We start from the raw sequence: 25,755 nt of genomic DNA on the forward strand, positions 1-25,755 counted from the left end.
ACAGAAAGGAAAACAGTAAATTATTGGTGAAACCTTTCGTCAGAATTCCTTACATTGCCTGCTAATTAGCAGAAGCTTTTGCTCCTTTCATGCTTTGTAACCAAGAAGAGCCTTTCGGATAGGGCAAACCTGGGTCCGTGTTAGCAGGACCAATACTAGATGGGGAAAGTTATACTCCTGTTTCTGTGCTCAAGACTTAATGACTTGAAAATGCAGCATTTTGCAGAAAAACCACAATGGTTAATTAGTTTGAAAAAATAACAGCTTGCTATTTAATGCTGGGTCTCTAGATTGATAGAACACAACCTAAAATAGGATAGTGGAAAAACCCACGGGAGACCGTGTACTTCGGTACAATTGCGTGCCACGCAGGGTTTCTTGGAATGGTAAAAGATTTCAAATCTTCTTACACACTGATGTCATGTTTATTTTGAAGTAGTTTAGAAAGCCAGTTTCTTTTGAGTTACTGTATGACAGTAAGAGATTGATTTTTCAGAGATAGAACACAGATTATTAGAACTTTTAGCAAGATGTGGTTTGGGCTGCTTATTTTATACAGCTAAGCAATCTAAGGGTCAGTGAGGGGCTGTCTTGTCCAGAGGGTCCAGATGATGAATAGCAGAGCTGAGGTCTTCTTTTTTAAAGGCTGATTTTATTTTCCCCTTTTATTCTGCAACCCATCTAGAGAATAAATATGTAAACTTACCTCTTTAGAGAGAAATGGGGAAATAGGAAAATTTGAATACTGCTTAACGTGTCCTGGCAGATGGACGGTTTTTCTATGGAGTTTCATGAGTCTGTTAGATCTTGTGAAACTAAAGTGGAAGTGTAGAGGTGATTTTGTGAGTTTCCAGGGTTCTGGAAGAATTGTCAAAACAAAATTTTGAGATAGTAAAATGTATATCTGCTTTTTTTAAAAAAAATAATCTCTTAATTTTAGTGTCATGATTAAAAGTTTTTGAACTAAGAAAAAATTGAAGCTATGAGTGCTTGTGATAGATAATTGTGGAGAAGAGCTTTGGACTGAGTGTTAAGGATAATGTTTTAAAAGCCTTTTTGTTATGGAAAATGTTAAAGCAGAGAGCATCATAAAGTGAACTTGCTTGTGCCCAGCTTTCAACTGTTATCAACATTTTGCCAATCTTACTGCATTTACTATCTCTCAGTTTTTTGAAGTTTTCTTAACAGTAATTCCCAGACATTATGTCATTTTACTTACAAATACCTGTAAGTGTTTCAATACACAGTGACTTTTCTTTTTAACAAACCCCAATACTATTGTCAGTGTAACAAATATGACAATAATTCTTTAATACTACCTAATATATATTCCATGTTCAAATTTCCCAAAATATCTTGTAGACTGTTTTGTTTCAATGAGGATCCAAAATGGTCCGTTTACCATATTTGTATTTTCAGCCTTTTTTTAAACCTATAATAGTTATATTAACTATTTTTCTTTATTAACTATTTTTATAGTAACTCCTTTTTCTATGTCATTTATTTCTTGAAGAAACCACAGAAATTAAAATTTTTTGTTCAATAAATACAGATAAATGAGGAAAACCAGATCTTCCTGCCATTCGTGGCTGCCGTTTACTGAGCACTTACTACCCTTGAGGGCTGGGCCAAGACTTTACGTGTATTTTGCTTTTCAACCCTATTAAAAGAAAAACCATTTTACAGTTCATTAAACTAATCACTACAGAGATTAAGAAATTTGACATAAATCACGCAGATGATAAGTAGCCAAGGTAGAATGGGAATACTTGTTCATTTAGCTGTAGAACCCATACTCCACACACTGCCTTCCAAACAAGTCATTGTGATGTGATTTGCAAGCTAGTTACAAAACCTCTATTACAGTTTTTTCCCCTAACATATGAAACGTAAATGCAGATAAATGCACATAATATCAGAAGGGTTCATGGACTCCAGGGATTCATGCGTGCTGTCCTTAGATTGCACTCATGTTAAGAATCTCATTTCCATTTAATACTAACATGTTAATTAAACCATCCTAAAGTCTTGGGGCACCTGGCTGGCTCAGTTGATAAAGCACATGACTCTTCATCTTGGGAGCATGAGTTCAAGCCCCATGTTGGGCCTAGAGCTTACTTAAAAAAAAAAAAAAAAAGAAGATAAAAATAAAAAAAGAAATAAATAATCCTGAAGTCTAGAATATCGTATAAAAATATATATGATATATATAAATATATATGATATATAAATACATAAATGATATATGATATATATAAATAAATGTGATATATGATCTATATAAATATATACAATATATCAAAAATATATAATATATAAATATATGTATAATAGTTGTGTTTCAATTTTTTGCCTTATGCTTAGAGCACTATAATGGTGATCAGGAAACTCCAAGTACTAGCGTGCCCTTAGACAAATACACTTAATTTCAGTAAATTTTGAGTTTTCTCATCTGTAAAATAACAGAGTTGAATACTAAGGTCCCTTCACGTCCCAAATTCTTTGATTTTAAATTAATTGAATGAAAGAATTTTTAGATCTTCGGTTACTTGAGTCTTTAAGCTTTCCTTAACACGGAACTTTTTGAAAATTCAGAAAGTTTTCCAATTCCTAATTTTTTAAAAATGTTTAACTACTCTCTTTGAATAACGCAGTAATTGGGCTGTTTGTGTGCTTGGAGGCACCATATGTTTTGTCTTATAGCTGAGGAATGTGCAGCTCTTACAAATACATGTCCTGTCCTGCGCCGTCCTGGTACAACAAATGATTGATAGAGATTGAGTTATTATAACAGAACCTTGTTATGGGATCAGTGTCTCCTACTTTGAAAATAAATGACTCAGCCAGACGGCAACATTTATTTTCTCTAAATGACTAGGGATGTAGCAATAGGAGACCATTATCCTGTGACAATATTCTGTTTCATTGACATTATCTCACAAATGTAATTGGTCCATTACTAAATAGAGGTTTTGTTACTGATCAATTTCACGTGATTTCTAAAACCATTAGGATAATAAATATGCCATCATAGTAATTTCATTGACAGAATGTTCTTTTTTTCTTCATTTACATTTGTTAGAGGAAAAATATAGATTTAGGTTGAACTTAAACACTACAATTTATACCGGTTTTGACTACTTTTCCATTAAGAGAAATAGAATATTGTGCAGAGTAATCATATTTGCATTGAGCTGCTGAACTAACGACCTTAACATTTTCGTGATTTTTTTCTCTACCACACGAAACCACATCAAATCATAATTGTTCCTAAGCAATTAGTTTACTACCTCAATTTAATGATTTTATTTGAAATAAGTTCCAGATCATTTCTAGGACTTTCCTGTAAATCCACTAAAGTAACACATCAGTTAAATCAACCCTAACCATTACCAGCACGGATAATAACAGCATTAGTAACAACAGAAACCTTGAGATGTCTTGTAGCATAAATGTTTCTAAATGCATGGCTTTTCCCCAAATGTTCTCCTCTAAAATCTCATCTGTAATCTTGTTAAATTAGAACTCTTCCAGTATCTTTCTGACTTTTACAGTTAAGGTTACGGTATTGATTTTATTTTATAGTCCATGGCTCTCAGATGCTTAACACTAATAAGCCTCCATAGCCAAGAGGTTTTCCCCAGAGGCATGGTGAATAGCAGCTATTTACCTATGCCAGTACTTAATAAGGGACTAAAATATACTCCAAATCCTGCATAATTGTGTGGTGTTTTTCCTCCTTTCAAATGAGGTTTTCTGACATTACTCGAGACACTTTGTCATTGTCTGTCTGTTAAAATGATATTGCTTAATGGACAAAAGCATTTTGAAGTATTTTTAAAAAGCAGTTTTCATTTATTCAGTATTTATTCTTTTAGCACTGTTCTTCGTTATTCAAAGGTTTCTTTCTTTCTTTCTTTCTTTCTTCTTTCTTTCTTTCTTTCTTTCTTTCTTTCTTTCTTTCTTTCACGTCAGGAAGGTGTTTGTGAGTTTCAAAGGGGTTTGAGTTTTAACTTTGTATTGGGTGTAGGTGTAGCCTGGAGACTTTTTTTTTTTTTTTAATAGAGATGTGATAAATAGAGACTTGTAGTAACATGCAGCTTACTGTGCTCGGATTGAAATATACAATAGAGAGAGACTTAAGCTATCACAATGTTTTAAATTGCTGAAGAATACAGTAATATGCACAAGTGTAGTTAAGATTAAATAACTCAATGATTAAAGTAAGAATTTTCATTTATTTAAGATGAAGGCTACCATATTTTCTCCTTTAAAAAAAGAACTGATTTCATTTTAAAAAGAAGATTGAAAAATTTAATTGAAGATGCTATCTTATCTCTTCTTAACGTAGCTTGCCGTTTTTCAGAGTTATTTTAGAGTGTGATAAATGTAAATATATATATGGAGATACTTTCTTAACATGGCAGCTAATTATTTTTTTGAATCATCTGGCATCATCATGAAACTACTGTAGTGGGATTAAGTCCATATGTCTTGTCATAACATTCAGAGCTTTTTGTTAAGTTGGAGTGTGTGGGAAGGACTTATTCACATTTGCCACACAATCATAAAATTTTACATCTAGAAGAGTCTTTAGAAACAGATATTCGGATATTCTCTTTTCTTCACTTGTATTCTCAAAAATACATTGTTTTGCCTTTAGCCAACTAAATTGCAAATGTTACATTTAAGCATTTCATTTTATATTTTTGCAATATCCAATACCTAAGACCAATAAGGCATTTCCTTACTTTAAGAAGGAAATAACTAGAGGTGCCTGGGTGGCTCAGTTGGTTAAGGGTCTGCCTTCTGCTCAGGTCACGATCTTGGGGTCCTTTGATGGAGCCCCGCATCAGGCTCCCTGCTCAGTGAGGCATCTGCTTCTCCTCTCCCTCTGCCCCTCCACCCACTCGTGCTCTTTCTCTCTCTCTCTCTCAAATAAATAAAAATCTTAAAAAAAAAAAGAAGGAAATAACTAGTACCATGACAAGATCCAACATTGTCCACCATTTATAATACTCTGTGGAGCCACAGACCGTATTTCCACCCCCCAAATACATATTTTACCTTTTTTTATCGTAACAGTAAAATTACTTATGGGAGTTGTAGAAAAACAAACTGTCAAATATAAAAAGAAAATAAAAATCACCTATAATCCTATCATACAGATTTTAATAATATAATGGTATTTTACCATGTCATTGAACTCCCACTTTATGCTGGCTGCATAATAGGCCACCCTTTGCCTATACTGCACGCTTTTAAATGTCTACTTTGCTTATGGATGTGTAAGTAGTTTGCAAGTTTTTATATAATAAAGACACAGTGATCATCACCATACAGGTATCTTTGTGCTTGAGTCTGATTATTGTGTTCCTGTCTAGTTCTACTCACTGTCCCCAAACCTAGCATAATGCCTGGCACCATGTCACCAAGTAGATAGTCAATGAAATTCTGTAAAAGGAATAAATACATTCCTACTATAGAATTACTGAGTTAAACATTGTCCATTTCAAAGGCTGTTGACAAATACTGGTACAGAATCTAGGAAGGTCTTATGAATTTACATTACCACTAGCGGTACCTGAGGGGTTTAACTCCACTGTCATAGCCATAATTTTTAAATGTAGCACATGGCTCTATAAGCCATATTTATCTATCTTTCTGTCTATCTATATACCTATTTATCTGTTTTTAAGTAGGCTCCATGCCCACCGTGGAGCCCAATGCAGGGCTTGAACTCATGACCCTAAGATCAAGACCTGAACTGAAATCAAGTAAAACTGACTGAGCCACCCAGATGCCCCTCTATAAGCAATTTTTAAACATCTCCTCTGAAATATATTTAAAGAACAGTGTCTCCATGACTTTTTGACTCTACTCATGCACCTCTTTCTTGTCATTTATGTTTCATTGAAACCATGCTGCATCACATCACATTCTCTTCCCCTGAGCCAGGACAGCTCCATTTTGTCGGGGGAGGGGGGGAAGGAAATATGGGGAAATGGAGATAGTACCCCCCTCAGGGATTGTATAAAGTTTCAAGGTAAAGGTATAGCCCACAGGCTCTGTGTCCCTTCTTCCTTCCGCTCCAGGACACATTCCCTCAGGCTGCTTCCCAGCCAGCACCCCTTTCTCTGTAGGTAGAACTTGTTAAGGCTAGGATCTTGGTTCTCCACAGGGAAACAATAGAAATAAGGGCTTCAGCTCTTTGGGCTGGGAATCTCCTAGGCTTGATAATTGCTGTATTTTACATAACGTTTATATGGTTATAAATAACCTCTAAACTTCCCTCTCCTCCTCCTGATTTACCCCCAGGCAAAAACAGAGGAAGTGAATCCTTGGTCTCTGGGAGCATTGGGTTGGCAGAGCTCTGTTCCCTGCCTTCTCCTTGTCCTCTGGGCACGGGGCCCAAGCTGTTTCCTTCTCTCAGGACTGACTCTGGATTTATGGCCTGATGTGCAAGTATCAGATTTCTAGCTCCTGAACTGGTCCCACACCCTAGATGTGATAGCCTCTCATTTATTACAAACAGCGTTATTGTTTTATGCAGATAGCTCGTTCCTTTCTCATGTTGTCTTCCAGCTGCCAGCCTGGCATGTTCATGGACAGCAGAGAATCCCCTTTAGCTGAAGTTCGTTTTCACTCTCGGTGTTTTGTGTTGCTTGACAGAGTTTCAGCGGAGTGATGGATGAGTTGACCACCTTTGCCTTATCCAGCAGTGGATTTGGTCTCCGTCTCTGTGATTTCCTGTGTCCAGAGTTTTTATAAATTTCTAAAACTCTAGGGAAAAAAAATCAATGAAAGTCTAAAACCTGTTAAAAAAAAAAAAAAAAAAGGAAGCCTAGAAAGCTATGAGAGGTATCACCTCGGTAAGACTTATCAATATAACATAATCTTGCCAAATCTTAGTCACGGGACTATTGAAACTAAGTGTTACCACATATGCACTTTCCTTCTTTGGTCTCTGTCCCGCTCATCCTAAAGGGTCGAGGGTAACAGAAGCTTCCCTATTGCTGTTTTCATTGCACCTTGAGTTTTCTTCTGGGAAAAAAAAAAAAAAAGAATCCTGTAACATCTGTTTAGCAGCTTGATAATGTAAAAAATAAAGAAGGCATTTTTAATAATGACGATGACTTTTTAAGCACTTCATAATAAAACATTACCTTAACCTTAACTGGAAACCAGGAGAAGCCAGCAAATGATGACTTGTGCCTAGAGGGCTCACTTGGACTTGTTTACAAGCACGGTGTATAAATAAGAAAGACAACCTACGAACATGGAAAGGATTGGACTGTTAAAATGTTTTGAGACAATTTGCTTCTTTGTTAGAAATATGTTTTTCTAAATTACCAGAATGGCACAGTTAATATATTTTAATTTAATGTTATACCATGCTGAAATTAATAGCTTCCAGAAATTCAAGAACTCTTGTGTGCTCTTACATAATTGATTTGAAATAAATAGTTGTAAACCGTCAGTGTCATTCTAGGGAAGAAGAATAGACTTTTTTTTTTTTTAAAGAAAATGATGTGTTTTCTATGTAGGTGATAGAAATTCGATTTGTAACCTCAACCTACTCAAGCATATTGGAAAAGCTAACATATTGCTCTGCTCTATGTGAAAAAGGAGCAGGTGTCCCAGACAGGCAGGTGTTAAGGTGGCTGTTAGAGCTTGCCCTAGATCACTAGTTGACTTCAGTGAAGTTCTACTAACAGGTGGCTAACTGATTGGAGTGCCATGTGACATTTATCCCGGGAGCGACTTGGATGACAGGCTGCTACAGACCGAGGAAGGGGTCTTTGCTTTGATGAAGAAATTGCCAAAACTCATGTCTCATTAGTGTTTCCTAAGGTTCTTTGGAAGTGAACAACAGTTTAATTAAGGGCTGACGTAAACACGTTTCTGCACACTTTCCCTGCAGCATTTTATCACATTAGAATTGATCAAAATTGCTGCCTTGGGCTGACTTGAACAGATATACATCTGGAGCGCCATTTGTGCAAGCTGCTGATGAGTCGAGTGCATACGCTGGGTTTCACAGCAACGCGCTTCCTTTGTAGATGAAATTACCTTGTTGGGAGATGAGTTGATCTAACTCTTTATTTGCTTAAGCCTTTATCTCTTTGAAGTGATGCTGTGAAATGAATGACACATCAGGGCTTCGGATGTATGTATGTCCCAGTGCCAAAAAAATGATACTATGGCCGGTAAAAATTATGGGGTGACTTGATTTTGCAAAATACTTATTTGAGGCTATGCTCGAATCTAAATGAACCCGGTTATATAAGTTGAGCTTTTTCTTACATAGTCACCTTTTATTATGTATTTGCCTTCAGAGTTGGTGGCTAAGGCCACAGCTGATTGCCCAGTTATAAATCTAAACATGGGTCGGGACGATGAAGAAAAACACCATGAATGTGAATCTTCCTTTGTTTTCTTGAATTAGCCTCGCTGACTTCTGTCATGAAGAAGAATCTTCTCTACAATCTCATGTCACAATTGCAATTAATGAAGTTTTGTATTTGTATTTGTAATAGCTGTCCTCTCTGCTGAGCTGGAAGCATCACCAAGTCAGGGAGCAGGTGGTCTTATTTAACGTCTCGAACTTGAGGCCTTGCCCTGGCTTCTCACACTTAGTAGAAATGCAGTGACTGATTTTGTTTTCACTGTTTGCTTTACATTCGGTTACTTCTCATCTGGTGGCCTCTGCTCATGCAGCCATGCATTTTACGATATATCGACGGGTTATTTTATCCATCTGGTATACCAGTTATCAGTTCACCATCCACCTGCTTTCACGTGCAGGAGATTCTGAGATAAACTGCCCAGCCGTTGTCTGCTCTAAACCTCTTCGACTGTCTTTCGGTGCTAGATTTTTAAAAATTCTTTTCCTTAGCATGTTCTTCCAGCCTCCATATGTCTTTGCATCTTTAATAAAATCATCTTCTGTAGGAGATAAGCTATTAGTCAACTCAAACACACACACGCACTCTCACTCACGCACTCTATGGAAAGAACAAGTACAAAATAATAATAATAAAAAAAATCCATCAGGTAAAATCAGACAGAAACACAAGATCGTTAAGGAAATCTAGACCTCCACAGTCCCAGGAGGGAATGCTTGAAGAGAAAATAAATCAAGTTGGTTCAGTGGATAAAATACTGTTCTATAGCTGGAAAGAGGGTAAGAAGACATCATTAACTAGCCCAAGGGAATGTCCTCTGCAAAGAAAGAGTTAGAAGCACATTCCTCCTGGTTCCCTCCCCCTCCAAGAGGCCATCAGTAAATGAGTTTAGCTAAAGTTTAAATAAAATGGAAAGATAAGGAAAAGAAAAATGTGATACCATCGTAGATCTTAAAGTGAGGAAGATTTTGTCTGAAGGGGAGGAGTTCCACTACCGTTTTTATAATGAGCTATGAGGAGGATGGCCTGGGGGGAGACTAGACAGGAAATTTTTGATTTAACCAGGGACAAGTGAAAAGGGTCGAGGGGAAGCTACAAGAAGCAGAAGAAAAATATGGAGAGCTTTTGGAAAGCGTTTCCCTCCAGAGATCAATTCATTTATAAATTGTTACTTTCCAAATCAAATTTAAATGTCTTTGTCTGATGGCAAGCCCTCACTGACCTTTGCTTCTTTCTCATGGACCTCCAGCAACTCCTGCCTCCTTCCCACCACTAGAAACACCAGCTAATCCTTTTCTCATCATCTTGCTTCTCTCGCCAACTTCTTTATTTCATGTATTATTCAACGTGTCCATTATTATGTATGTATTATTATTCAACTTATTATATATTTATATATTATTCAGCTTTATTATTATTCAACTTATTTTCAACTTAATCTTTTTATGTATTATTCTTCTGGCTTGAGGGACAATACACTGTGAAAAGCATGACATTTGTTTTTCTCCACAGAAAGGTCACTTAAAACCATCTCTCCTATATATTCATTCCTCAAACATTTTTTTTTTTTAATTTCTGTAGCCTAGGAGTGCATTAAAAATAGAAACAGTATCATTTTTCAGTTTGGCATGAGGTCTACCAGACTGCAGACATTCAAAATAAAATTAAAATCAAAACAATACGAGTTTGATTCATGATTAGAATGTAATAGCTAGAAACTCTACCCTTCCTCCTCCCAGATAATTGACATTTTCTTTTTATTCTTTCTCCGTTGCTGTGAGTTTTTTTTCCTATGACCGTGGTGGGGAGAGGGGTCACTTTGTGTCCCCGGCACACTTAGCATTAAGGATGGTACCCACGCTGGGTACCAGTATATCTTCATTGATTAATGGGCTCAAAAATAATTACACGTAGTGGGAAGACAATGGCGGTCAAGCCCACTTTCTGTACTGTCATTCTTTATCTGTTTCTAAAGAAGTAGTTTCAGTAGGACGGTGGACCTTCCATTCTTATTTTTACTGTTATAAGTTCGCTTGACTGAGGAGAAGACAATTTGTGGTCTCTTTTACAATTTGAAGAGTGAATTTTTATTTCCTTCTGCTGTGTTGGCCTCTGTAATTCCTTCGTGTGTTCTGCACACGAAGGTACCATTATTATTCGGTGCATGCCTAACGAGAATCCAAACAATAAATGGACCTGTAATAATTACCCAGGAAAGCCAAGTGTATTATTTTGAGTAAGACAATGCAAAGGCTTCATTTCTCAAAAATTACATCATCACTCATCTTCTTGAACTTCTGGACAAACACCCCTGATTTATGTGCTCTTTGCAGAAGAAAGTAACTCAGGTGAATCCGGCTACGTTTAATGAAAATTTGGAAGCAGTTACAGTACTTGCAATAGCCTGGATTGAGCGTCCCCAGAAATGACGGAACTAGAATAACACTCGTTCTGCTTCCCAAGCTCTGGTCATATTTCATTGTTCTTCGGTCATGGACAGTAAATGCTCTATTACTCATACAAGGAGCCTTTTTTTGTTTTAAGATTTATTTATTTATTTGACAGGGAAAGAGAGAGAGAAAGAAAGCACGCGTGTGCGTGCAAGCGGAGGGAGGGGCAGAGGGTGAGAATCCCTGAGCATGGAGCCCAAAGAGGGACTTGATCTCTTGACCCTGAGATCATGCCCTGAACCGAAACCAAGAATTGGACACTTAACAAACTGAGCCACACAGGTGCCCCCTATATGTGGAGTCTTTAGAAACTGATTACACTGATTAATTGTATTTGAGATCTGTATTTAAGCACAGGTAAAGCATAAGAGTGTCAATAGATTTCTTTTTCTGATAGTTAACTTTAAATTTAAAAATTTGGAATAGATACTTGCTACGTTATCTGCAAAGTGAGGGATGGAATAAAGGTTCTTTCCACTCCTAAAGACCTGTATGTCTATGCTTAGCTTCTAGCCGGCCAAAACCTGTATTTGCAGTGTTACCTTTTAAAATCACATAGCCCGTAAGTGAAATTAAGTATTATTTCTGGCATTTTGAAGGTATCTTAGCTGAAATGAACTTTTTTGGTCTGTTTTTAAATGGTCTCAACATTTTTTCTCTTTTTTTGTAGCAGCATTAATTGCTGTGGTTTCATTAGCAATTTCCTTTCTTCGTTTTTTTCTTTTTGAGAAAGATGTAAGCAAATAGTTCGCCAGCGCGTCAAAGTTCTGATAGGTTAGTGACAGCCAGTTAGTCACAAATTACAGCCACAAATACACCTGTCATTTTTTGTAGACTGTGATGTCTACTGTTTTAACAGTGACATATCCATTCTTTAAGTGTCGGCGTGCTGAAAACACATATTTAATTTATTGGATGCGTTTACCAGAGCTTATGTAATTTTTCAAATGGTAAATCATAGTGATAACTAGTTTCTTATATTAATAGCACCATAATTTTTTTTTAAAAAACAGCACCATGAGGTCTTTTTCTCTTGTTAAAAAATTTTTAAATGAGTATTATATATATATATAATGCGTATATATATGCATTATATATATTTAATGTGATGAAGTTTTAGGTTTTTTAAAAAAACTTCTTTTTTTAGAGCTACAATTTGAAATATTTACAAGTGAAATATTGTGCTGCCTGCAATCTGCTTCAAAGTGAAACGGGGGGAGTGTAGATGGGGTAAAGGCGAAATCAGGTTGGCTATGAATTGATAACTGTGGTAGTGCTATCCACCATAGCAATTGTCACACTGTTATATAATTCCTTTTTAATTCGTGTGTATCTCCTCCTTAGTTTCTAAGTTTTGTAGAGGCTGAAACATAATCTAGTTCACCATTGTGTCTCCAGCAACTGGTGCAGTGTCTGGCATAAATTAAGCCTTCAATAAATATTTATGGAAGGAATGTATTAATAAATCTGTCTTCTCAAGTGGTCTCCATGTTTGCTGTCTCCATTTTGGCTAATTCATCCTCCATGTACTTTCGGGAGGGACAGCTTTAAACTGTAAATGTGTGAGCATAGTTTGCTCATCAATAGCACTCCCCCATCAGGGCAGGCATTCAGATGTTTATACACAAAGTCCAAGGCCCCTCATTGTGTGGGTCCTGCCAGCACCTTGCTCTGTCCTTCGTTTCTGTATTTCACCACTCCGTAGACTACTTGTACTACTTGCTTATTCTACGCTCTCCTTCTTCAGAACATTTCCTCTCTTTGGGAGTGTCATCCCCATCCACATTTTAAATATGGCACCATTGAGGCACCTTTCTTAACCTGGGGGGCCGAGGTGGTCACTGTCCTTGTGCAGTGAGGCCAGCAAACACCGCAGCACAACACCCCTGCTTTCAACACGCTTCCTCCCTCTCCACTGTTGACAGCCATTTTCTTCTTATCGTTTTCCTCTTCACTGACAGTGAGTATCCCCACAGCAGTTACTTTGTATTTCTCATAACATCCTCACTTTACCTGGCAAATAGAGGAAGCCAATAAATATTTGCAGAATGAGCAAATGAAGGAATGTACTTTTTCTTAAACAAGTAATGAGTTTTCCATAGAAGATGTTAAATCAATGATAGACTTACCAGTGTTCCCAGAGGTTGTTTTTCACATTTGCACCAGGTTTTCTTCTGTTTTTTTCCACAGTGTAGTCAGCAGGTCAAACGACAAACCCCTGAATCATATAAATCTAAGAATGAAATGCTGAGGTAAAAAAGACCTTGATGTGAACCAAGGCGCCAAGGGAAACATGATACTTAGTTTTTCAAAAGTTCAAGATTTGTTTAGTAGGAGAAATAATTCCGACGATAATTTTAATAAAGGCTTGGGTTAACTTCAATGGAGATTGTTTCTGACAGATATTTCAAATCTCCAACATAACTGGGTCTTTGACCCTCAGTACATATTTTGTAGAAGAGCCGAAGTACAGAAATAATGAAATGTTGGAAAATGAGATCTCTTGTTGTATTAACCTGAACTTTATAGCTGAAGAAAGTCATAAAGTTTGGCTTTTTCCCTCTTCCTTTGCAGATATGTCTTCTCCGACTACTATGAAGAAGCCTGAAAAGCCACTGTTCAGCTCTACATCTCCACAAGATTCTTCCCCAAGATTGAGCACTTTCCCCCAGCACCATCATCCCGGAATACCTGGAGTTGCACACAGTGGTGAGGAGTTTCAAGCATAGAGGAGAAACCTCCCTCTTGTTTGCAGAGCTCACTCTCAGGGATGGAGCAAGAGTAATAATTATAGCTGTGGCGGCCATATTTTCTCAGCCAAAAGAGGGAGGGTTGTGATCCAATCAAATATTTTTTTTCTTATCAATATATGAGAAAAGATTTCCAAAGCATTCAATTACATAACATTTGTGAATGTATTTTTAATTGCCTTTATTGGAAAGATTACAATCACAAGAAATTAGGAGATATGGGATACACAGTTATCTTAACTGTAGCTTCAGGATTGGCCCCCATTCTATATATTTGACCAAAGAAATACAGAATTTCAAGTATATTGCTGAGTTTGGAGTATTTCCAGAATCATTAAGATATACAGACACTATTTCCATAGATGTTATTTTCTATACAAAAATCAATATTTAATTACTTATTTAGGAGTGAAATTAATCAGAAAAATAAAAGAGGTTCTTTGACAATTTTTTTATGTGCACAAATAAATGTGGGCTAGGTCATTTGATATTATGTCTAAAATCTTAATTTACATAGGAAAAAGAATACAATATTTCACATTTATACGTTAAAGAACAATTAAGCTAAATCCCCTTTCAAAAATTAAAAGTGAGATATAATTAATAAGCAATAAACTGTATACTTTCTACCTATTATTCGTGAGCCCCTAGAAAGGAGCATACTGAATTTTTTGTGAAGAATCTTTGTATATAAATATGTTTGTAGCAATACCGTTATTGCTTTAAATTTATAAATAGGCAATTTCTTATTCTTCAAGCAAATCGAATCTGGTTTTTAAAACTTTATTCAAAGGATATAACTCCAGTTATAAGAAAAGTCCTTAGCTTTGATCTCCAAATACATGTTGATATGTATTTTTGCTGTACTTTAAAAATGCATGGCCTTTATTGCTATCTCTAAGAAAATTATAAAATTAAGAAAGGACTATACAAATGAATGTGGTATAAAATTTTTATATTTATATTGTCTGTACTGCTAAAATAGGTCAAAAAATCAGTAACTATTTCATGGATCTGTAATGTTGAATATCTGAGCAGAATTAACTCAGCAGTCAAATCATCCATGCATTATGAGACCTGATTATAATATTCAGATTTCTGACATTGGGGAAAAATTAAATAGTACACTTTTATATAATGAACCACGGAAACCCAGATAAGCCTTCCGCCTTGGTCCTTCACCAGCTACTTACTCAATATGTAATGTATTAAGGCCTGTGATAGGCACCTTGGTCGTGAGAGACAGTTTCTGTCCTTAAAGAGCTCACAGTCCAGCAGGGAGACAAGGGGACCACATCAGCTAGGCATGAAATCTAAACAGGGCTAGACACTTGGAAAAGGATTAGATGCCTGGAAGAGATGTGTTCTTCACTAAAACTTGAAAGAGTGAGTTCGCCACAAGAAGGAAGAACAAGGCAGGAGGAAGGTTGTTTCAGAGAGAGTGAACAGCCTGCTAGTATCAAAGTCAGAAAGGGCACCGCAGCGAGGAACTGCCATCTCTCCAAGGATCCACGAATATCTCCATGTGGCCTGCAAACAGAGAGTGGCCAGGCATGAGGCCCATGAAGTGAGGCGGGGCGGGTTTCCCCCAGCCCACAAGCACCATACAAACCTGTGAAGTTGTAAGGCTTTTATTCTGGAAGCAGTAGGGAGCCACTGAAAGATTTTTAGCAGAAAAGTTACATGCTTGCAATGGCATTTTACAAAATTCATTCCTGTGAGACTGTAAAGGCTGTATTGGAGGAAGCACGACTAGAGGAAAGGAGACAATTAGGAAGGCTTTGCAATAATGTAGACAGGAAATACATATACACGTATGCATGTATGAATTCTTTCATAATGAAGGGAAACTTTTTCTGCCTTGTATTTTGTGTTTCCTATTTTCAAGAACTAGAATTACCTTATTGATATGAAATACCCTTTTTTTTTTTTAAAGATTTTATTTATTTATTCGACAGAGATAGAGACAGCCAGCGAGAGAGGGAACACAAGCAGGGGGAGTGGGAGAGGAAGAAGCAGGCTCATAGCGGAGGAGCCTGATGTGGGGCTCGATCCCATAACGCCGGGATCACGCCCTGAGCCGAAGGCAGACGCCTAACCGCTGTGCCACCCAGGCGCCCCTGAAATAGCCATTTTTTACTTTCCGTTTGAAATAATATATTCTACTTAGCTTTTATTGGGCCAGCCACAGCTTCCGTGAGCGCAGTACAAGAGAGCCCAGAGCCTGAGCCCTGATTTGATATGTGCCAGTTCCATTGAACAAAGATCTCTTCCAAAACTATGGGTGCCACCTTGATCTCAAAGCCCAAGGGGCCCAGGATGGAGCTGCGTACATATCCTTCAAGGGTTTGCGTACAGATGTGGGCGAAGACCATGGTTACATGGTCTTCATTTAGCTGAGATTAAGAGCACTTCAACACCAAGTAAAAAAGTTGCCCAATTTAACTCAGGTGTTGGGATCTCCTTCAATTATACTTTCAAATGGGTGTACGTCTTCAACACAGTAGTATGTCAAAAAGGAGCTCCATTTGCAGAAACATATAATTGTTCTCTGAAATGCATCTCTTTGACGGAGGATGAGCACACTTCAGTGTGTGGAAAGATCACATGAGGCACTTGTTTAAATTGTACTTTCTGGTGCCTTACCCCTGGAGGGCCTCATCCAGTAGGTCTGTGGTTAGGCCCAGGAATCTGCATTGTAACAACAATCCAGAGGATTCCGAGTGACCCAGACATTCAGGAAGCAAAGTTGTGACCAGAAAATTGAATTTGTGCTTCTTCACTGAGATACATTCTTAATTTCTCATATTTTCTGAAAAAAGCTTTCCTTGGGGAAGATAAGTAATATCCCTTTAAAAGTGTGTGTATATATATATATATATATATATATTTTTTTTTTTTTTTTTTTTTTTGCACATAATTACAAAGTTGGAGATAAGTTAGTCCAGATGATTTTCATTAATAGGTCATGGAAAGAATTTATTTTTCATATTGTTTGCTAAGTTGTCTCATAAAACACTAAATATTTATCATATGTAATTTCCTATGATTTGGATCAAAATATTAAATAGAAACAGACATTTAATCTTCACTTCTACATACACTCGTTGGTACTCTTAAGTTGTACTTATGTGCTGATTTTCCTCAGCATTATAGAGATAATGATCCTGCAATTATATTCTTTTCCATTTTTCAAACTTAAGAATTATATTTCAAAAACAAAACAATAAATTATGGTCATACTGATGTTGAAAAATTACAGCACAATTAAACATTGTCTACCTCGCATATGTTTTACATATTATTTCCCTTTATAAAATATGTGATTTATTGGTAAGTTAGTGTGTCTATATGAAAGTTTAAATTCACATTTCTGTGTGTTTTATTCTTGGTCTTATCTTAATAACATCTGTTAAGCTACATGTAATAAAAGTTAGAGTAGGAAGAAAAATAGTTACAGAGAGCTCTTTTGGTTTTGAAAGGAACATTTTCATTAGGAAAAAGAGTTCCCAGGCCCCACGTTCAAATGTTCATAAGCATTTGTACAATGCTCAGGTAATTATTCTGCACATTATTGTTTCCTAATTATTGGCTTCGCTTTTAACCAACCACCCGCTAGGACGTATAGGGAAAATATTTAAAAGTGGAGTACACTTCTGTTTTGAATTTCGGTAGAGAGTCTGTGGGTGCCCCTGCCTTTTAATTAATGCTGTGAGTTGGTCTGGACTTAAGACACAAAGACTTTCTGATCAAAGATTGTATTCTGATGGGAAATAACTCTGCTTAAAGGAACGTTTTATGAAATATTGGCTTAACCTATAAAAGAGAAACTTCCTTTGTCTCAGCGTTCATGGAGGTGGAAAGCCGGAGCGCTGGTTCCCCAGAGCGGGCTTGGGTCTGTTGTGTTCTCTCTGCCGGTGTGGACCGTGGAGTCCTGCGGGAGAGTGTGGGTCGGTCACGGGGAAGCAGTGACGAGCCGCCAGCCGGACGGTCTCGCAGGTTCTGGGGGGCGGGCCGGAGGGGCGGGCGCCACGGCTGACGTCAGTCTCCCCTTTTCTGTCCTGTGCAGTCATCTCGACTCGAACTCCACCTCCACCCTCACCGCTGCCATTTCCAACACAAGCTATTCTTCCTCCAGCCCCATCGAGCTACTTTTCTCATCCAACAATCAGATATCCTCCCCACCTGAATCCTCAGGATACTCTGAAGAACTATGTACCTTCTTATGACCCATCCAGTCCGCAAACCAGCCAGGTAAAAATGAGAGAGCAAATAAGATTAGAGCCTAAGGGAGATGGAACAGGTCTGACGCTAAGACATGAAGCTTATTCAGACAGTATGTCTGGCAGAACATCAAGCTTTTGAAATCCATCTTCAGGAAGTTTCTTGGTGACTCAATAAGTTTTTATTTAAAGGTGGCTGAATGACAGGTAGGAAGTGTCTTGCCCCAAAGGGGCACATTTGTGAAGATGTTTCTGGTGTGATGTTTTTGAATTTTCATTGACTGAGAAGAAAGTTTATGCAGAAAGTACCTTGACAAAAAAAGCTCAGAGCTGGAGTTCACACCTCTGAAATACCTGGTTTAACACAGAGACAAAGTGCTTATTTCAGGCAGGAGCAAGGTATGTGCTAAAATAAACACACACAAAAGAACTTACAGTTGTATTTATAGACCAACTATTAGGTATTAAAATAAGCTTTGGTAATGTAAACATTTTCAGTGTTTGATGACTACTTGAATATTCTTTGCACAGACATGACTACATTTAATAATGAGTGACATTACCAGAAGTGTCTTCTTTTTTTTCTTTCTTTCTCTCTCTCTCTCTCTCTTTTTATAAGCAGTGTGCAGTGGTTTTAGGGACTTTCATTGTGTAAGTGTAGTGACTCAGGTGCCTTTCTCACTCTTTAAACCTGTGGCTTCTTCAATGGAGAGGTCACTTCAAAGTGATCTGATACAAGAGGATTTTTCATGATCAAATAGACAGGCTTTGTGCCGAAACTGGCACAAATTGTAATACCCAAAATCTGTAATGTAGTTTTGGTCTTAAGGTGTGGTATTTGGCATTGCTGCTTTACCTTCAAGACTCCTGTCCACTCCTTATTATACCTTTTCATGCTCTGAGAGATTGTCATAAGCAGTCTGTCATTAATGCTGTTCAGTTACTAAAATGCCAGTGAATAGTATGTGCATATTAATTTAGAATTAACAAAGAAAAGATCTGAAAAAATCATTTTTGGTCATAATTGTTAAACTGAAGCAAAATGGTCTTTTTTGAACGTTTTATTTTGAATAACAACATAGCCAACACCATTTGGGTTACTTAAAAAGTTACCTGTACTCTTAGTTCTATTGACTAATAATACTAAACCATTCTTGAGTTGTGACTTTGTAGTTAAGCCATTTGTATTTTAGAAGAAAATGTCCAAATGGTATATAGCACTTTTGATGACTATAATAAGAATTACTAAGTAAAACAGTGGGATCTTAATATATCAGTTTAGAAATAAAATTTGCTGTCAGATCGTGGATTCAAGAGTCTCAGTTCCATAGAGCATTTTGCTAGACTCAGCTGGGAACAGTGCGCACAAGGTCTGATTTTAATTTGTGTAGAATTTCCATGAATAACAAAGTCTAATTAAGACATCCATTAAAAGTCCTTAACGTTAATTCAGTGTGGAAAATCTTAGAGTTCCATTGGATTTTTTTTTTAACTGATGTCTTAATTAGGCACTGTTAGGGGAAAAATTATGCAAATTAAAATCAGGCCCTTAGTGTTACGCATTTCTTTAATTATTCAGTGCTTGTTTTAGGTATATTTCCATTTCTTTATAAGTTAAGAGGGCATATTAGGTGATAATCTGCCTGTATTGTTCTGCTTTTCTTCCTATTTTTAAGGTAAAGATCCAGCTTCTAAGAGAAGCATCTTACTTTCATCTCAATTAAAAAAAAAATCCCCTCTCAGGGTTTTGTATAATAGGAGCAATGTACTACACAGGGTAATCCTTTCCTAATGCCCTTCAACTTCATCTTCAGATAAGATGTCTCTCTTTTCATATCTATGGAATGAAAGTTCATCTAACAGCCTTAAAAGAGAAGCTTTCTAGTATAGCTTCATCTGTTTGAACCCAGTAGAAAACCCAAAAGAAATAACCCTCCCATACATCCAGACCCTGAGTTCCAGAAAAGTGATCTCTATCGGCTTGAGACCGACTTGGTTCTTTGTCAGTTTTACTTTTAAATGAGACAAATGTCTGTTGGTTCATGTTGATTCCATTCCAGTAGACAAAGCTTGCAGAATGGGCGAGGTAATATCAGATTCTGTGGCAGCGTTTTCTTGACATTAGTGTCATTCTTCCGTCCCGTGTTTTCAGGTAGGTCCTATTGAACTGTTTCGGTGAACAAGGTACACAGAAATGCTTTTTACTACCGAATGTACCACCAATGATAAAACGAGATCGCTCTTCTTTCTTGAAGAAAATACACAAAACAGTCTTTTGCAATGTTCAGATAACCAGAAGCCGATGATCTGCTTAGAAAAAACTACTTTTTCTACTTGAAAGGAAAATGCGTCTTTCTAGTAAACTGCAGGATTGTTTTTTATGGGCACATCATAGCTGCTTTGATTTTTAACCCCCAACTCAAAACCAATTAATTTGCATTTCAAAAGAGGACTCTCGCTACTTACCTGGTTAGCTTTAAAAATGGCGGGGTGGGGGGGGGGGTGATGAGGGCTTGTTCACCTGTGGTGCACTATTCCTTCCCAAGTATCTTCCAGCCCTGCACTATTTTGATTGCTAAGTCTAGCAACCGAGATGCCTCATCCTCCCCACAGCAATTGGGAGATTAAGTGCATTGCTGGTGCACCGATTAGAGTGAGACAGTCATGCTATTCAGTGGATTATTTTAAATAAAATTAGTTTAAAGATATAACTCTCTCATAGGTTTCCGTAGGGCGAAACTCTGGTCCATTTTCCTGACACAAAGTTAAAGACTTAAAATTACTCATGATGAATAGGCAGGATATTCAAGAAGTCCATTTTCTTTATAGAATAAATAATGTGGCCTCTGAGGAACCCAACCAAAGACTTAGTTCATGTCTGTAAGTTACAGTATTTAAGTGTTATTAGCTGTTCATCTTTTTGTCTCAAGAAACGTCTCCTGATAATTTCTGTGCAGGTATTTAGATACATATTCTGCCTCATTGCATTCTTTGCCTTTAACGGTGCTGATGGTTAAGACTAAATATCTGTGGAGAACAGTCTCATGGCAAATCGTTATGTACACCATACAGTGGAGAATTCCAGCATGAGTGTAATCAAGAATAGCGTTCTCTGTCTAGAAAAATACATTCCAGTATTTTTTTTTTTTTTTAAACAGTGTACCCTTAGGATTTTGTCTCCTACCACAGATACTATTTTCATACCCGGGGCTAAAACTCAGATATTAATATCTTTTCTATCATTGCCCTGGGGATTTTCTCAGTTGATTCCCACAAATGTCAACAATAATGTTTTGTGTAACTCTCCGTACCCAGCAATGGAGGAGTAACTTAAGTAACAAAGTATATTTGATTGCCCTCTGCTTTACTTCAGCACATTCTAATTGACTTTGGAAATCTTTTATTTGTAGCTGTAAGGTCAGACCTAGTCCATCATTGTACATCATTGCGTGGATCTGAAATTTTAACTGCGTTAAGTATCATTCTATCTGCGGAGATCCTCGAATCTAAACGGCTTGATGTGTGTGTCCGAGCGTCCCCTTGTGTGACGGAGAGCTAGAGTTTTTGAACTTAGAAGATGGGCCTTGACTATAAATGATGGAAACTATTGAGTTCAATGTGTTTGATCTCCTAGATACCCCCGTCTTCTTTGTGTCAGTGATAGCATCATTAGGTGAAAACTGTGTTCTGAAAGCCCAGACTCACTGCAGGAAACGAAGAGCAGAGGAGAAGGAAGCATGGTTCAGATTCTCAGTAGCTCAGGAAGGACTCACATTGTTGTCTTGGGCTCAGCATGTAAGTCCCCACTTGAGTCTTCTGTGCTACCAAATGAAAGGATCAGTTCTACCTGGCTCTCTGGGGTGTTGTAAAGATGAACCCACCGAGGTAAAGTGTTTCGAAGGTGAAGACTTTCTTGGAAACGCTGCTGCTGCTTTTTATTACTAACCGCTGGTTGGTCTCTGGGACTCAGACTTGAGAGGGCTTGCGGCGTTGCCGGCAAGTACGCAGGGTTCCCCCTGCCAAGTGTGCTGAGTGGAGTTGTTGGACGAGACGACTGCCTTTTGGATTGTTTCACCCGGCGTTCTGTTTTTGTTTTGTAGCCTAACAGCAGTGCTCAAGTGGTAGGGAAAGTGCCTGGCCATTTCACACCTGTCTTGGCACCCTCTCCCCATCCCAGTGCAGTGCGACCTGTGACCCTGACCATGACAGATACTAAACCCATCACTACATCCACTGAAGGTGAGGCAGCTTCACCTACAGCAACCAGTAAGTATTTCTGCAGGAAATGAGAAATGTCCATCCAAGGCGCCATTGGATATGTGATCCAAGGTGGAGAACACGGCAACGTTTCAGACCCGATGGAGATTTCTCATTTGTATGGAACTAGCAGGCATGTATGTGGCCTGGCTGTCACAAGCTCTCTCTTACCAAATGCCACTCCGTACACCATATTTGTAAAGGGAGACGCTTATCTGGTTGAATAAACAGCTGTCACAAAAACGAGAAGTCATGCCTGCTCGTTCAAGGTATACATTGAAAAGACACCGAACAGCATAATGCAGTGTACCCCGTCACCCAGAGAGCTCAGATCATTGTTACTAGTTGGAGCATTCCTGTAGAAATCTGTGCCCTTCGCAAGGCAGATTGAATCAGTGCCTCTGAAAGATAACTGCACGTTTATATTACCGTAGGTCATGTCATTGCAGAAAAAACAGTTACACGATGTTGGGTGTGACCGAGAACATTTCGAAGCTGAGTATTAGGCACATGTAAGCTACCTACACGTTCATTGTCTGTGACTTTTTTTTTTTTTTTTGCTAATCATGGTACATCAGGTAGTATGCTTTTTAACATGGCCACAACATTTTAAATGCCAGAGATTTAGCCAGAGAACTTGACATAGAACATACCAATAAACCAATGATTCCTTTGCTTTTTCATACAGACTACTCATCAATACACAAAAAATTATTACAGTTTTTCAATTGGCTTCATCCAAACGACCGGCTTCCTAGAACTGAAGCTGGTCCGGTGGAATGGATAAAGTTCCAGTCAGGGGGAATTAGCAGGCTCCTCATCAATTATGCATTCTATATCTGAAATGCAGAGGCTCCATTTTCTTTCCTAGAGCAAAAAAAATTGACATGCTCTGGAAATTTCTAAGTGAAATTACAGAGACACCACTGACTCTTTCTTTCTCAGGCTTTGGAAAGATGCTTTTTTTTTTTTTTTTTTTTTTTGGTGGCTTCTGAAAACCCAGGAAGGAACACTATAAGAAAAAAGGACAATACTTTGAGGGTACAGTGAATTCAGCATTTCTTTCTCAAAATTCATGAGGCCCCATGGCCTCATCAGTCCATGTGGACTTATAATTGCCATCAATAATCATTAATGTTTGTAACTGGTCTATTGGTAGAGGGTCCAGTGAACACTTCCCTGAATGCGCAGATGGATGAAATCCAGTCAAGGAAAACTAAAAATTCTTTTGTTCTAATGGTTAGCCATGTACACTACAGCCACTAAAATACTTTCAAAAACAGATGTGTTGGCGTCTTTTAGCCAAGTCAGCAATTTAAATAAAGGCAAATAGAAAACAAAGTTGTTTTTTTTTTAAGTTTTTGATCACAGGATAAAGGACCCAAACCAAGTTCTAGAAACTTCAGTTACCTACTCTTCTAGTGACATTAATAGATGACGTTCAAGGGAAGATCAGACCCAAATGATCACAGCTCACTGAGGGAGTGCTGTCAGCCTGCTTGCTAATGGATTGTTTTTATACTCACCTATAAGTTGGTCAAAAAGGGATCTGATTTGACTGATAAAATTACAAAATATTCAGAAGGAGTATCTTGGTTGTATAAAGATGGCTGCATCAGCCCATTTTCCACTCCCGCATAAAAGAAATAGAGTGAGCTGTTTTTCTTCCCTATACACAAACTTGCAGCTCCAGGTCCCGAGACTGCGCTGATAATGAGAAATTGGTCATTGAACTCATAAGTCCATAAAATTAAAGAAAACACATAGACCAAGGAAAACTCTTTCTCATGGCCAAAAAGAGAAAATACCACAGACTTGTTGCCATTCTATAAGGGTGAGGCTTATCTCCCGCTGTCCATGCTGTACATTGAATTCCAGAGGCCTGGAGATGGGGGAGGGACCCCCGGCTCTTATGGCTCCCCTTGGATGGGCCCTTTATTCAGGAGTAATTAACGCTGACTTGTGAACATCTTCACTGTTTTAAAAAGTTGAGCTAAACAAGCCTCAATGGATCTAATTCTGCAACCCTTCGAATGAACATGGCAGAATCAATATATTTGGTTTAAAAAAAAAAAACTTTTAAAGATTAGTGTCTGGATTTCTCATTAATCTGATAGTGTTAAACCAAACATATAAGCTTCGTTCAGACATACAGATGTACCATGAGTGGTGAAAATGTCGTTCCTCTCTTTATTCCAGCATCGGGCAATGGGATTGCTTTAGTGCTGGCAACTCCTTTCCTTGTGAAAACAAACACATCTTTAGGAATAGGGAAGCGTTTTCTTTGGAAAATTCACTGCATACTAAAAAGCACCTCTACAAAATGTACTTAACAAGGTGAGGCTAAATAACTAAGGAGTGTTCACCTTAGGTACTTACTGCCCGGTGGCCAAGTGTTTCAGAGAAGACATGGCCCCCCTCCCCGGACCAGTCACAAGAAATTGACTTTCTGTGCTCACGGAAAAGAAAACATTTTTTTCAAAAACATGTCTATCAAACTTAAGGTCATTTTCACACTAAAGAAAATACTGACCTAATTCACTCTATATGATATAATAAACATAGGCTCCTCCTTCATGTTGGGAATATTAGATTTTCTCTTCAGTAAGACGTGTTTCATTGAGTATCATCAAGCACATCTGCTTCAGTCCCACTCATTACAAGCTTTCACTTTTCCCAGTACTTTCAGTCTGCTTTTACATTTAGAATCACAGACCATGATTGATTATCCCATTATTAGGCAGCTAATATCTGGTGAAACAGGACGAGTAGGAAAAGAAAGGACTCTTCTACTTAGCCAGTCCTTGGTTTTCCTGCAAGACTCTAACCAGAGCACATAAGTGTGAGATGCCCACAGCAGAGGCCGGGATACGGTTGATCGGACCGATTTTTGGGGAGGGGGATAAATGAGTTGAGTTGAGGTCAACTGCCATTTCTTCTATATCACTTGGTGTTCACTCAGACAAAAGAATAGAGAAATAGAGACACTTTTTTTTTTTTTTTTCGGTTGCAAGTCCCACATCCTGGGTTTTCTTTTTACATGGACAGGGTGTTCATTCTGATAGTTCACAATTTTTATCTTTGTTTTTGTTCTTCCTTAATCAGCCTACACAGCCTCAGGCACATCTCAAGCCAATCGATATGTGGGACTAAGCCCAAGAGACCCATCCTTCCTACATCAGCAACAGGTGGGCAAGTTTCACCCAGGTGTGACGGTGTAGCACGCTTTCGCCTTGGTGCTCTCTCCATGCTGCCTCTCAGATCTGGACTCAGAACGGGGCTCCCGGGGCTTCTGGGAAAGAAACTGATCATTTCGTTTTCCAGAATATTTTCTCATTTATCCTTTGTTTCTTGCCTCTCTAAACAGGGTTTCTCAAATTGACTCAAGACCTTTTCCATCTCTGTGGCCTCTATCCGTAACACCCATGAGCGACAGGGTCTCGGCCAGGGTATCTTTCTGTCTCATTGGCTATTGAGAACTGACTAGACTTTAGCTTCCAAGGACAAAACATTGAAAACTGATTGAAAAGCCCGTTAGTGTAGAAGCGGTACCCAGTTTGTGTTTGTGTACTCTTTCATATTTTCCAGATGTTTTACTCCTCATTTCGGACTTTTAGTCCGAGAGGATGAGTTATGAAGCTAAAATCTCAGGCGGCACATCATTCCT

The 25,755-nt window shown here is 37.9% G+C and overlaps 1 protein-coding gene across 7 annotated transcripts in view; it reads left to right on the top strand.

Annotated features, from left to right (window-relative positions):
* NFIB (nuclear factor I B) overlaps positions 1-25,755 on the top strand; it is a 231,226-nt gene that overhangs the window by 175,671 nt on the left and 29,800 nt on the right. For 2 of the 7 annotated variants that reach the window (XM_045780770.2, XM_045780772.2), the window contains exons 7-10: positions 13,433-13,567; positions 17,678-17,862; positions 21,932-22,097; positions 25,194-25,276. In XM_045780770.2, the coding sequence (XP_045636726.1) occupies positions 13,433-13,567; positions 17,678-17,862; positions 21,932-22,097; positions 25,194-25,276 (569 nt within the window). The remainder of the gene's footprint in view (positions 1-13,432; positions 13,568-17,677; positions 17,863-21,931; positions 22,098-25,193; positions 25,277-25,755) is intronic. The other 5 variants (XM_045780771.2, XM_045780774.2, XM_087869634.1 and 2 more) reach the window with 3 other exon arrangements.

This window comes from Ursus americanus, chromosome 18, assembly GCF_024610735.1.
Source record: "Ursus americanus isolate L20-20 chromosome 18, mUrsAme1.1.p, whole genome shotgun sequence".
Lineage (NCBI taxonomy): Eukaryota > Metazoa > Chordata > Mammalia > Carnivora > Ursidae > Ursus > Ursus americanus.